We start from the raw sequence: 13,327 nt of genomic DNA, 5'->3' as shown, positions 1-13,327 counted from the left end.
TCTCCACAGGACAGGAGCAGACCGACTCTGTGTCTGCTCCAGCCCAGAGGACCAGGCAGGGGCAGAAGGGCGTCCCTTTCTTTCTTAATGGTTGAATGATGCTATAGTTCACCTATATTAATAGTATTTCAAAACAGTGAGTGGGAAATAACACACAGAAAAATTGTGTATTTGTGTCTGTGTGCATGCGTGTGTGTGTGTGTGTGTGTGTGTGTGTGCATGAGCACATGTTCATTAAATTTTTAAAATTTTTTTCTAAGATGTATTTTTATATGTATGGGTTTTGCTTGCATATATGTCTGTACCACGTGCATGTCTAATACCAGGAGAGGACATCACATCCTTTAGAAGTGGACTACAGGTGGTTGTTCAGTTGTCATGTGGGTGCTTCGAATGAAATCCAGATCCTCTGGAAGAGCAAATTGTACTCTTAAATGCTGAGCCATCTCTCTGCTCCTCAAGTTTACTTTTAAAAAGCATTTTATTTTTAATTAAAACATAATCACATTACTTTCTCTCTTTGCTCTCCACCTTCCAGCAGCTCTTCCCTACTCCTGCTCCCTCTCGACTGCATAGCCTCTTCTTCTTCACTCATGTTACACACATGTGTCTATGTCTGTGTATTTGTGTGAATATGTATGTATACACACAAAATTTCTGAGTCTGTTTGCTTCATGTTGCTTTTATTATGTATATATTTTAGGGTTAGCCATGTTTTATTGGATAACCAACTAGAGGGCTCATCCCTGGGGAAGACTAATTCTACCTCTCTCAGTAGTTATTAACTGCCTGTATCTCTCCATAGAGGTGGGGCCCTGTGACATTTTCCCCATCCCTGTTGGCACGAACACGTAGTAAAGGTGACTTAGGTGTCTCTCTCATCTCAAAGGACACAAAAATTAAAGTCCTACTTTAAAAACCTCATTTAACCTCAATTATCTCACCAAACATCTTACCTTTAGTCATATTGAAGAGTTAAAACTTCAACTTATGAATTGAAGAAAACATAACAAATTCTAGTCAGTTAATCTAAGTGCTATGGTTTTATTTAAAATCGTATTTTACAAAGCAGGGGTGGGGTGGGTTAGAATGGGGTAGGTAGAGACCTGTGTGAGGATATTGTAATAAAACCCTTGTTTGAAAGCAGTTTGTAGTTCAAGCCTCCAGAACTTTGAGAAGTTTTCATTCTTGAAGCCACCTAATTGGTGGTATTTTGTAATGGTAGACCAAAAAGGCTAACACAGCAAATTTAGAATGGGCTTGCTCTCTCTCTCTCTCTCTCTCTCTCTCTCTCTCTCTCTCTCTCTCTCTCTCCATATATATATATATATATATATAAAATCTTTCTGTCTCTCTGTCTCTCTTATCTCTATCGCTGTCTGTCTCTGTCTCTCTCTGTTTCTCTCTCTCTTTTTTCCTCTGTCTCTCTCTTTCTGTGTGTGTGTGTGTTATTTTCTTCTCATAACGCTCTTGGGGATTGAATAAAGGAAAGCAATCAGATGTTTGCCCCAACCCCAATGCTGTCCCAGGCGTGATAAAAAAAAACCCTGTGTGAATTCGGGCCTAATATTGGCCTGAAATGTAACTCAGCTGTCGGGAGAAATATGTATGCAGCTGGCATCAAATAAAAAAGTTGTTTAATCTGTCAATAAAATGGGCTTGCTATTTTTAAATGAATTAAGTATTTCAACATTGTCTCAGTGTTCTTTTCTTTTCTTTTATATTTTCTTTTTTTAATTTTTCAAGACAGATTTTCTCTGTGTAATAGCCCTGGCTGTCCTGGAGCTCACTCTGTAGACCAGACTGGCCTAGAACTCAGAGAGATCTGCCTGTTGGGATTAAAGATGTGCACTCCACTGACCAGTCTCAGTGTTTATTCTTAATCGTTGGGTATGGACTTGATTTTATACCATAGTATTTACATGTAATATAAATTAACTTGCTGCTATTTTATGGTGCCCCTGAGTCAAAAACAGTACTGAAGTGGAAACTTAAGGGTTCTTTGGAAAGTCAGTTGTATTGTGTTTTGCTGGGACAAACACATGAAGGAATGGTTCACTGAAACAGACACAGGAGAGAGGATGTTCTGCTAAAGCAAGTATGTGAAAGGACATGTGATAAAGGGATTTTTTGCTAACAATACACATGTATTGGTCCACCTTACATTGTACAATTGAGCTCCATTTGTCAGGACTCCATAGAGAGAAATGCATCAAAAAACTTCTGGTGGTATGCTGCAGATTCTTGCCACTTCAGCAGACTTGGGTCAATGGTAGAGTGATGTAACTAAGTCTAGTCCCCGGCTATTTTGTAACACTACTTCAGCCAGAGAATCTACATTATGCTCCAGGTGGGAAATGGATCTTTCTAGGCACTAGATAGCTTCATCTATGTCTGCTTTTAAACTGTTATAGTTCTTTTCCTGTAATGCCAGTGCAGCTAATCCAGTATCGGCTCTGGCTAGTCCTGCCCCTAGAGTCAGTATGAAAATCAAAGAGATAGGTTCTCTGTTTTTTTTCATTAGGCCTCTCTCAGTTTGTCCTATCAAGGCTTTCAGCACCATTCCTTTGAATAATAGGCTATACTGGGCACTAATTGAACCATATACAGAACCTGTCTGGAGTAGAAGTATTAAAAACTGCCCCATTGACACAAGGGGTCAGTCCTGTTAAGCAGGCCCACCATGCCTGTTTTGAGGGATAATCCATTTGGAGTGGACTATGGGAATGGTCTGATCACAGAGGTGTCGGTGCGACAAGGGAACCTTTCCTGTTCTGATATGGTTGGGAGGGTTAAAGCTAGACCTTCTTGAGACCATCTACATACAGAATCCCTTTCAGAAACATTGTATTATGCTATTAACCTAATACCTTTATTAAAGGGGGTGTCTGACATATAATGTAACCAGCAGGAAGTGGTAAGTTTGGGCTTGGAAGCATTTAATATCTGGAAGGTATTTACCATCATTGACCAGAGGAGATCCACTGATTCTGGTTGTTCAAGAGGGAACTCTGGAACTAAGGGTCCCTGCAATTGGGTAACTGATGATAAGGTCAGGGACCAGTACTGGTTTAGGGGGTGCTAGAATTTGATTTGGGCCTATTGCAGTTGCTGACTTGCTTGTGCTTGACCTCATTAGGAGTTTGACTGTAAAGAGTAACCAAGGATTGTAGTAAACCCAATGATGCAGAGACTCCAAGATTTCCTAGCGTCTCATCCCTTGGCTTGTTTTCCCTTGTCAGGGAACCTGAGCAACTGTGATAAGATCTCCTTTCAACATCCTTGGTCTCCTATTTCTGGTGACTGATGTTTCACATCGCCGGGCAGCACAGTAGAACTGTTCTCCAACCTCACAGTTGATAACTCTTTTTGCCCTCGAAATATGTAAAAAGTCCTCCATCAGTATTCAGGGTATGAATCTTGAGGAGTCTGTTGGGTGTTGGGCTGTAAGTTATCAGCCAGCTGGCATAAATCAAAAATCAAGTCTGGGAAACAGTATATTCCAATTGGCTCTTTTGTACACGACAGTTGGGCATGATAGCCAGTCTCAGAATTTTCAATCACCCAAGTTAAACCAAAAGGCTTGTGTGGGGTAGGGGCTGCAATACGTACAGTTAGCAGGCACAGTAGACAAAAGACCAAGTCAATTTTAACTTGAAGGGGTTGGTGCCCTTTTGAACCTTCCATTCCATTGAGACTAGAGTTAGGTAGTCTTCTTTAGTGGAGAAGGGACCATCAGGTCTGGTGTATGTATAGTTGTACCCAGGCAGTTATTCTGTCCACTTTGATGACAGTCAGTGAGGTCAAGAGGATGATTTGAGGTCCTTTCCATCTGGATTCAAGTATATCTTGGCGAAATCTCCTCACATAGACTCAGTCTCCTGGTGGAAACTTATGCAGTTCTGGAGCCAGGTCTTCTTCACAAAGGGAACATAATTTAGGCCAAACGTTATGAGACCACATGGTAACTCTGACCCTAAATATTAAATCATCCTCCTCCTTTTCTGCAATGGCTTCCAACTGCAGGCTGGGTACAATTAGGAGTTGGGATAACCACAAGGGGGTTAGTAAGGTCTGGTAAGGATAATTCCTTACCCAATATAGGGCAAAGGGAAGGAGCATTACCCAGTCTCCACAAGTCTCTAAGGCTAATTTAGTCAAGGTCTCTTTTAATGTTCTATTCATTCTATCTGCCCTGAACTTTGGGATGAGTATGCACAATGCAATTCCCAATCTGTCCCAATAAACTTTGCTACATCCTGACGTACCTTGGACACAAATGCTGGTCCATTGTCTGATCATATCATATGAGAAAATCCATACCTGGGTAAGATGTCCTCCAGCAATTTCTTGGTCACTACCTTTGCTGTTTCAGTCTTAGTTGGGAACACTTCTGTCCATCAGAGAAAATGTCCACAAATACCAGCAGATACTTATAGCTGGATATTTCCGGCTTGGCCTTTGTAAAATCAATTTCCCAATAGGTCCCAAGTCTCTTACCTCACAGTGGGGGACCTGGATGTTTGGGACTGCTGGCAGTATTGGTCAAGCTTTACAGTCTGTCACTATATACTCAAGAGTGCTCTGTATATCCTTGAAAGTCACTTTATATTATCTGACCACATCCGACACACATGTGGGTGACTCTATGGATTTTTTCTAAGAATGATTCTTGGTAAAGGGGTAGGTAATATTAGCTTACCTTCAGTTTATCGCCACCAGCCCTCTAGACATTGATGCATGGGCTGGTTGTTAGCCCAGCTAATCTCTTCTGTATAGACCAGTTGCTCTGGCAGGTTGGGATTAGGTAGTTCAGGTAAGATAGTGGCCAATACAGAGATGGCTGTTTCCTGTAAAGTTACTTCCTTAGCAGCCTTGTTAGCTAGGTTTTTACCTCTAGCCACTGGTGCTGTTCCTTTTTGGTGCCCTGAGCAATGAATGATTGCCAATATTTTTGGCAGCTGGAAGGCTTTAAGGAGTTGTAGAATTTCATCTTTATTTTTGATAGTTCTTCCTTCTGCTGTTAGGAGTTCTCATTCCTGGTAAATGGCTTCATGCACAAGATCGGTTGCAAATGCATACTGGCTCTCTGTGTAGATGTCAACATCCAGTTTTCTTCTCATGATGAGGGCCTGTGTTAATGCTGCTCTTTGAGCTAAAGTGCCTGGAGGAAGAGATTGAGTCCAGATTACCTCTGTTTCTGTAGTCACTGCTGCCCCTGGCTTCCCCTGCCCTCATGGATGAAGCTGCTCCCATCTGTAAACCAAGTTTGCTCTGTCTCAGGAAGAGGAGAGTCCTTCAAGTAAGGTGCAATGTAACTGAGCCAGAATCTCATCACATTGATGGAGTGGACAGTCAAAGTCAGGACCGGGTAGGAGTTGCAGGGTTCAGAGAAACAGGTGGCTAGAAAGTAACTTGGCCAGGGTTGATTAGTCAAGTCTGATAATGAGTCATACAGGCCAGGCATTACTGAACCATCACTCAGGAGACTGCTTGAGTACCACTTCAATTGCATGGGGGAGTAGTCACAATCAAATTCTGTCCCAGAGTTAATTTATCTGCATCTTTGACCAACAGTGCCGTGGGTGCAATAATATGCAGACAAGGTGGCCATTCTGCTGTCATTAGGTCCAGTTTCTTTGATAAATAAGCCACCAGCTCTTTCCATGGCCCTAAAGTTTGGGTCAAAACCCCTTTACCTACCCCTCATGTTCATCAACATATAGATGGAATAGTTAGTGATGTCTGGCAGCCTCATAACAGGGGCAGACAACAGGGACTGTTGTACCTTTTCAAAAGCCTTCTGTTGTTCCAGAGTCCAGATAAAGACCTTAGTTTTTTTAGTGGCTTCATATGGAGGCTTAGCCATCTCAGCAAAGCCTAGAACCCATAATTTCCAGAAGCCTACAGACCCCAAGAACTCTCTCACCTGTTGAGCAGTCAGGGAATAAGAATACTAAGGACAGTCTCTTTTCTCGCTGCTGAGAGCCATTGTTATCCTTCCTTCAGAATTTAACTGATGTAAGTTACCACAGTCTTGCAAAATTGCACCTTTTTAGCTGATGTTTGATACCCCATACACCCCAGAGTCTGCAAGAGTCTCTGAGTCTTATTTTGACAACTCCCTTGGACCCTGTTGCAATCAGAAGATCATCTACATATTGGAGAAGGGTAATATCCCAGTTGTTAGCTCGGTACTCACCCAGGTACTCATGTAGAGCTTCATCAAAGATGGTGGGTAAATTCTTGAAACCTTGGGGAAGGCTAGTCCAGGTGAACTGTCTGTTGATGCCTTCCTCTGGATCATACCATTTGAAGGCAAAGTATTCCTGACTCTTAGGGGCTATGGGTAAGCTATTTTTAAAAAGGAATCTTTTAGATTAAGGATAGAGTGCCATTTTCAGTCAGGCAACAACGAGCTCAGCAAAATATAGAGGTTAGATACCATGGGGTGTACGTCTATCACCCTGCAATTATCTTCCGTAGGTCCTTGGTGGGATGGTAATCATTAGACTTTTACCAGCTTTCTCACTGGTAGCGGTGGAGTATTCCAAGCCAAATGGCAGTGCTTGAGATCTCCTAGGGCCAATGGTTTATGAATATGGGATATAATCCCCTTCCAAGCTTCCTGGGACATGAGATACTGGTGGATCCAAGCAGGGTCAGCTCCTGCAAACATAGGAGGGTGATGTTTTCCTAGGCCCTTGACCCTTGTTTCTGTACATGCTGGGGAAATTTTCTTGGCCAGAGATCCAAGTCTTGTTCTGGAGAGGTTGGTGACTCATATAATCTGTACTCAGTCTCAGAGGCCAAGTTAAGGGTCCAAACCTGGATTGGGTTGCCTTTATGATCCAGTAACTGGTTTAAAATTAATTTGAGTTCTCATCTTTGCTAACAAATATTTCCCTAGCAAGGGGTAAGGGCATTCAAGAATGACCATAAATGAATGGGTTACCCATCCCACTCCCAAATCTACTGATCTTCAGGTAGTCCATGTATGTTGAGCCCCAGTATCTATCATTGGTACCTATGATCCCCTGGACCCAGGACCTTTTGGAAGACATTGGTTCTTTGGCCTTCAGAAGCACCAAATGTTGAGCCCCAGTATCTATCATGAAGTCCTGGGGCTTCCTCTCTGCCCTAAGGGTTACCCTGGGTTCAGGGAGGGGGTCTGAACCCTGTCTTCCTCAATCTTCTTCCCCCTTGACCATGACCTTAGCCTGCTGCTGCTTCTTTGGACAGTCTCTAGCCCAATGACCTTCTTCCTTGGAGTAAGCACATCGATTCTTACCTAATTGTGATTGGCAGCCTCCTTTAGAGTCTTTCCCTCCAGCAATCCTATAGAGCTGGCATTTCCTTTCTCCTTGATCCGAGGCATTGTTGGCTAGAAGGACTCTGGCCAAATCTCTGTTCAATGTCTTTCCTGTCTTAATCTGTTTTTCTGTACTTTCTCTGTTATTGTATACCTTCTCTGCAACTTCCACTATTTTTCTCCTTATCTTTATTGTCTCTGTAACTTCTTCCTGATGTCTGGCACTGACTGATTTATGATAGCCAGGGCTACCATGCTAGAATTCTCTGTTTTCTCAGGGTCTGTGTGCATAGAGCAGTGGAAAGCCACCATGACCTGTTCAAGAAATGCTGCTGGACTTTTCATCTGCTCTCTGCCTAACATCATAAACCTTGGCCAGATTAGTGGGCCACCTAGCAGCCTCTTTGAAACCTACCAACAGAGCCTGGTGGTAGACCTGGAGACACCCCTCACCTTCAGCCATATTGAAACTCCAATTTTTGTCTCCTAAGGGGAAATCCACCATTGTCTCCTTGGTTCTGGGTTGGGGTGCCATTTTCCTGGCATGTTTTTCCAAGTCTCGAGGATAATGTGCTCCTTTTCTTCAGTAGTAAAAAGAACCTGAAAAAGCTGCTGACAATCATCCCAGGTAGGCTGATGAGTGAAGAGAAGAGTGTCTAAGAGGTAAATAAGGTTCTTAGAGTTCTCAGAAAATTGGGCATTTTGTGTCCTTAAATTTTAGAGGCTTGGCAGCAGCAAAGGGCCATAGTGGTGAGGTTGAATCCCATCTTGATCTACTGGCCCTGTTGCCTGTAGGGACAAAACAGTGGAGTCTGCTTCTGGCCCTCTAGCATTAGGGGACACTGTGCACCTACTTCTTGTGCCCTGTGCAGATCCTCCTTCTTACCCCAAAGCTGTTGCCACTGGTAGTGGAGCTGGAGCCAGAGCCAGCTCCAGTTGTTCCCCATCACCCTGTGGCACAGGTGAAGGGGATCCATAAGGAGAGGGGGGAAATGAGGTCTTCTGGGGTACTATTCTGTGAAACAGGGTAGAGAGGAGCTGTTAGTCTGGGAGGCTGTCACTCATTGGTCACCAGGATTGGAACCGTTCCTGTTGACAAAGAAATGTTAGCAAGGGGAAAGAGGAAAGGCTTAATCCAAGGTGGAGGGGTAGTAACTAAATCCTTCCACACTACTAGAAAGGGGACATGATCAGGGTGCCCTTGAGCCTTTTGTAACACTTTATCTTCTACTTCCATGAGGAGATGGAAGTTTCCCTCCAGTGGCCAACCAACATCTAGAACTGGCCACTCCAAGCTGCAATAAGTGGCCATCTTCCCTTTCTAAACATCTAAAGGTTATAAGCCCTAGCCTTAAATTCCTTAAAATGAGTTAAAATAAGATTGAGGGGGTGAGAGGTAGTCTGTCCCATGGCCTCTGTCACAGTCCAACACAGATAAAGACCAAAAAACACAAGAATGAGAACAGACAGACAGACATAGAAAAAATAGCTGCTTCACAACTGAAAACAAAAATGAATCCAAGAACTTGTACTCACAGATTCCCACTTCAGAAACCAAAAGCACTGGGAGGAAAGTAACTGATGGTAGAACTCTCCATCTTCCACCAGAACTTGCTCTAATTGACTGGTGGACTCCTCATCCATCCTAGGGGCAGGAGGGGTGGCAGGAACATATCCTTGACCCCACTTCACCCTCGCAGCTGTGACTCTCCAGTGCTTCCACTCTAAGTCACTCCCTGCCACATATACTGACACCTTGAGACTTTTTTGTTTTTCAAAAAACAAAAGTAAGAACAGACACAGACAATACACAAAGATTAGACACTTACCACAGGTGCCAGACCCTCCGGGGTCGGGGTCCCAGGACTCTGGGGATTTCCCAGCCAACACACCAAATGTTGTGTCCAGATTGAGAGCCCTCTCAAAGAGACCACCAGGAACCACAACTCTGATGCAAGCACACAGGAGACTTTATTCAGGCTTGAGCCTGGGACGCAAAGCTTCCTGATGCAACAGGATAGGAGAGTGGTCCCAAGGGCTAGGGGAAAGGAGTTTATAAAGGAAAACCTGCAAGCAGGAGCTTCCAAGCCTTGGTGTTACATGAGAAGGTAAAGGAATGTTGGCCTTTAAGTTTATTGTTGACAACATCTGGTCAAACCACAAGGAGGGACCATACATCAAAAAGGAGCATCTTGACCTGGGAATGACTTACGTTTTCTTAGCCCACTCTGTTGTTATCTGCACCTTCTGTGTCTATATTGCAACTTCCAGAGACATTTCATGTTTTTCTCAGAACACAAGGGTGGGGACCATTCCTCTCTAAGGGCGAGTTAACTTAAAATGGAGTCTGGAAAACAAAATGAAGTTTGTTGTGCTACGTTAATTCCTTTGTCTACTTAGCTGTCCACCTTCTTGGCTCAACCACACTAGTGTCTTCTGTTCTTCTATGCCAGCTCATGCCTTCCTCACAGTTTTTCACTGCATTTAGAATAGAAATATATTAAAAGAGAGAGAGAGAGAGAGAGAGAGAGAGAGAGAGAGAGAGAGAATAGAAATGCATATTCTATTCTTTTGCATGTTAGAAGTATGTAATTTGTTTTTTTACAGGGTGTTAGAATTAAGAGTTTGACTCAAGAAGAGGCTTTGGTGTTTTAAACACCGTTGACACTGTTAAAGATTGTGGGGATTCCTGAAGTTGAACTTTATAAATGCCTTTTGCATTATGATTTGGCCATGAGCCTATGGCAGGGAGAGAGTGGAATCGGGTGGGGGGAGCACACCTTGTCTCTTTAAACACTTAATTTTCAGTTGATGCCACTGTTATGGCATTTGAATCCATTAAGAAAGACCAAAAAACACAGACTCAATTCAAATTAATGTAATTCAAAATTACATTAAATAAACTTATTCTTAGTACTAGCAGAAGTATGGCAGCCTTAGAGCCAGACTGTACACATGCTGGATGGGCCAAAAGAAGGGCTTATCAAGGTGGATATAGGGGCTGGAGAGATGGCGCAGGTGGTTAAGAGTACTGACTGCTCTTTCAGAGATCCTGAGTTCAATTCCCAGCAACCACATGGTGGCTCACAACCATCTATAATGGGGTCTGATGCACTTTTCTGGTGTGTCTGAAGACAACAATAGTGCGCTCATATACATGTAGTAAATAAAATAAATCTTAAAAAAAAAAAGCAAAGGTGGACATCAAAGGTGGATGTTACAGGTATCTGTGGAATACACAACTGGGCAACTGGGCAAGATAATTGTCTATTCCCCTCAGATGTTTCTCCTTCCTGTTGTATAGCTTCCTCCCAGTCCCACGCTGAAAAACAAGTTTAGCAGAAAGCAAGCAGTTAAGTCCCTCACAGCAGGAGCACTGGCTATCCTATTCTTATCTCACCTGCAGGCCACCAGGATCTCTCAGGCATTTTAGGGCAAAGGTCAATGGCCCAGTAAGGGGTGTCTGGTTCTTTAACTGTCACAGGCGTATGTGTAAATTATTATGCAGGTCTGAGCACGCCTGGATAAGTGTTTAATGATTGGGATGCAGCAGGCAGTAACACAATGACATTAGGTTATAGCTGGCTGTCATGTCCCCATAGCACTGTCTGGGCAGGTTTAGGTGGTGGGCCTTGCTGGAGGAAGTATCTCAGTAGAGCTGGGTATTGAGACTTTGTTCCCTCATCCTAATGTAGTTGGCCCACTCTTCATTGTGCTTGTAGCTGACATGTGAGATTGTAGCTTCCTACTTCTGCTGTCGTGTCTGCTATTTTCTGCTATGCTTCTCTTCATGATAGACTCTGAATCTCTGAGACTGTAATCTTAGATTAACTGTTTTATTACTCACTTTTGGTCCTGGTGTATAATCACAGAAACTAGAAGTAACTAATACAAAGGCATTCTTGTCATATTTTGGCAAGGAATCTGACTCTTTTCTGCCTATATCCTTAGAACTTGCTTGAGGCTAAATTAAAATGTATTGGACCTACTTTGGTGGGGGAAAATTGAATATGCAGAACATTGAATCTGTGGCATAACTATTACTGATTTTTCTTGTTCAGGGTCTACAGTGAAAACAAGTAGCAGAAAGAAATTCAAAATACAGAGTTTGGATAGAAAGGGCTCTAGGAAGCTTAATGTTGCAGGAAAGCATGTGCTGTAACAGAGGTGATTGTCATGGAGATTAGCAGGCTTAAGGAGAGGCCTGCTTTACACTGGAGCAACGTGAATGGTGTCCTCAACTAAGCCTACAACTTGTGGCAGGAAAGGGCCTCAGCATACAAAATCAGCTGCATGTCTGATTCTCGGGTGAGGGTGTTAGCAATCTGTTAAACTCCACCTCCAGTGTCACCTGGCAACAGCCAGGTATGCTCCGCCCCACAGTTACCTGGCAACAGGCAGGTAACCCTGCCCACTATAAAAGGGGCTACTTGGCCCCTCCTCTCTCTCTTGCTCCTCAACCCTGAGCACCTGCAGGTTATCCTCTCCCCTCTCCCCTTCTCTTCCCCCTCTCTCCACGTGGTCATGGCCGGCCTCTACTCCTCTCTACTTCTCTCTCTCTTCGTCTTCTCTTCACTCGCCATCTTCCCGTTCCTCTCTCCCACTCCCTTCCCCAAATAAACCCCTTCCCTTGGAACCGGATCGGATCGGCTTTGGTGTTGTCTGTCCAAACTGCGCTCGAATCCTAACAGAGGGTCCAGCCCAGGTTGGTAGCCACACTGGGCAGTGTGGCCCACATGGAATTAGCTTTTGATGCATGAAAAACTGCAAGCATAGTAAGTAGTGCTATAGAGTCTTTTCTTGGTTTCAGAGAGCCTTTGAGGCCAGGGTGTGGCCAGGTGAGTCCCTGTGAGATGAGCTTGTGAGACTTTCAGGACCCAGGGAAATTTTCTAATAAACCACTATATACATCTGGGAAGCAACCAGCTAACAAAATCTTATGAGAAGCAAATTAGTCTCAATAACTAAGCCAGGCAGAAGGGTTTACTTTTGATGTAAAGAGTGCATACTGTCCTTGCAGAGGATCTGAGTTCAGCTCCCTGTGCCCATTTCAGGTGATGAGTCTTTTTGCTTCTGTGGGCACATATTCATACTTATACATACTCAAAGAACAATACCGTCTACAAATGTTTCCACCACAGATGCGTCTTTGTGCAGTGGGTGGTAATTTATGTGGCCTCACAGCTGATTCCAGTGCTGAGCCTAAGTGTCCATAGAGTGCTCAGCTACAAATGAGACATCTGTCACTTCCCTCCAAGGCTCAGAAAACAATTTCAAAGGAGAGGGCAGAAAAGTATTATGCACAGAGGTCAGGAGGACTGGACTGCATGGTGACTGTCCTCTTAATGTGTCAGGACAGCTGTATTTGTAAACTTTCAGCAGTTTTGGCTATCTGCACAAGACCACCAGGTCCACATTCTACCATGGGTGCTAGCAGATGAGAGCTCATGATCCCCATACTGACTGAGAGCTGTGGCCAGGTGATGGAGAGCCAGTTTTTGTTCAGGGTGTGGTTCTGGTGGGTAACCACGCTCCAGTGGCTGATCCAGAAGTGTATATGGGCAGCACAGATTGGACTCAGTAGGTTGTTTCAAAAGAGGACATAAACGTGGGGATTTTAGGGAAGTGAAGGTTGATCTGGAAGGAATTATGGAAGATTTAGAGATGATACTATGGATTAATCATGTAATAACAAATGACTCTCTAAAATGCTTGTCAAATTTTCACTTTACGATTCTATTATTATTCAACACTGGAGTAAACCCCAAAAGCTTGATCATGTATGGTAACAATAAATCCATTTGTATCAATAATTTTGTTTTAATTTTTCTAGGCAAATGCAATAGGCCGGAGTGCTAAAACTGTCCGGGAATTCCTAGAAAAAAATTACACAGAAGATGCAATTTCAAATGATAGTGAAGCTATCAAACTAGCAATAAGAGCTTTGCTTGAAGTGAGTGATCTTTTAAACTGTGTTCTGAGCATTTGTTTTGGGTTTCTTTACTATGTTTTGTT

The 13,327-nt window shown here is 43.4% G+C and overlaps 1 protein-coding gene across 5 annotated transcripts in view; it reads left to right on the top strand.

Annotated features, from left to right (window-relative positions):
- The window catches only part of Psma8 (proteasome subunit alpha 8), a 58,770-nt gene that overhangs the window by 40,752 nt on the left and 4,691 nt on the right, over window positions 1-13,327 (top strand). For 4 of the 5 annotated variants that reach the window (XM_028759538.1, XM_028759537.1, XM_028759540.1 and 1 more), the window contains one exon: window positions 13,146-13,265. The exons of the other annotated variant lie outside the window; for it this stretch is intronic. In XM_028759538.1, the coding sequence (XP_028615371.1) occupies window positions 13,146-13,265 (120 nt within the window). The remainder of the gene's footprint in view (window positions 1-13,145; window positions 13,266-13,327) is intronic. 5 annotated transcript variants of the gene reach the window in all.

The sequence above is a fragment of the Grammomys surdaster genome, unplaced genomic scaffold, assembly GCF_004785775.1.
Source record: "Grammomys surdaster isolate TR1022 unplaced genomic scaffold, NIH_TR_1.0 126298, whole genome shotgun sequence".
NCBI lineage: Eukaryota > Metazoa > Chordata > Mammalia > Rodentia > Muridae > Grammomys > Grammomys surdaster.
Note: the sequence above shows the minus strand (reverse complement) of the source record. Positions and strands in the feature narration are given on the sequence as shown.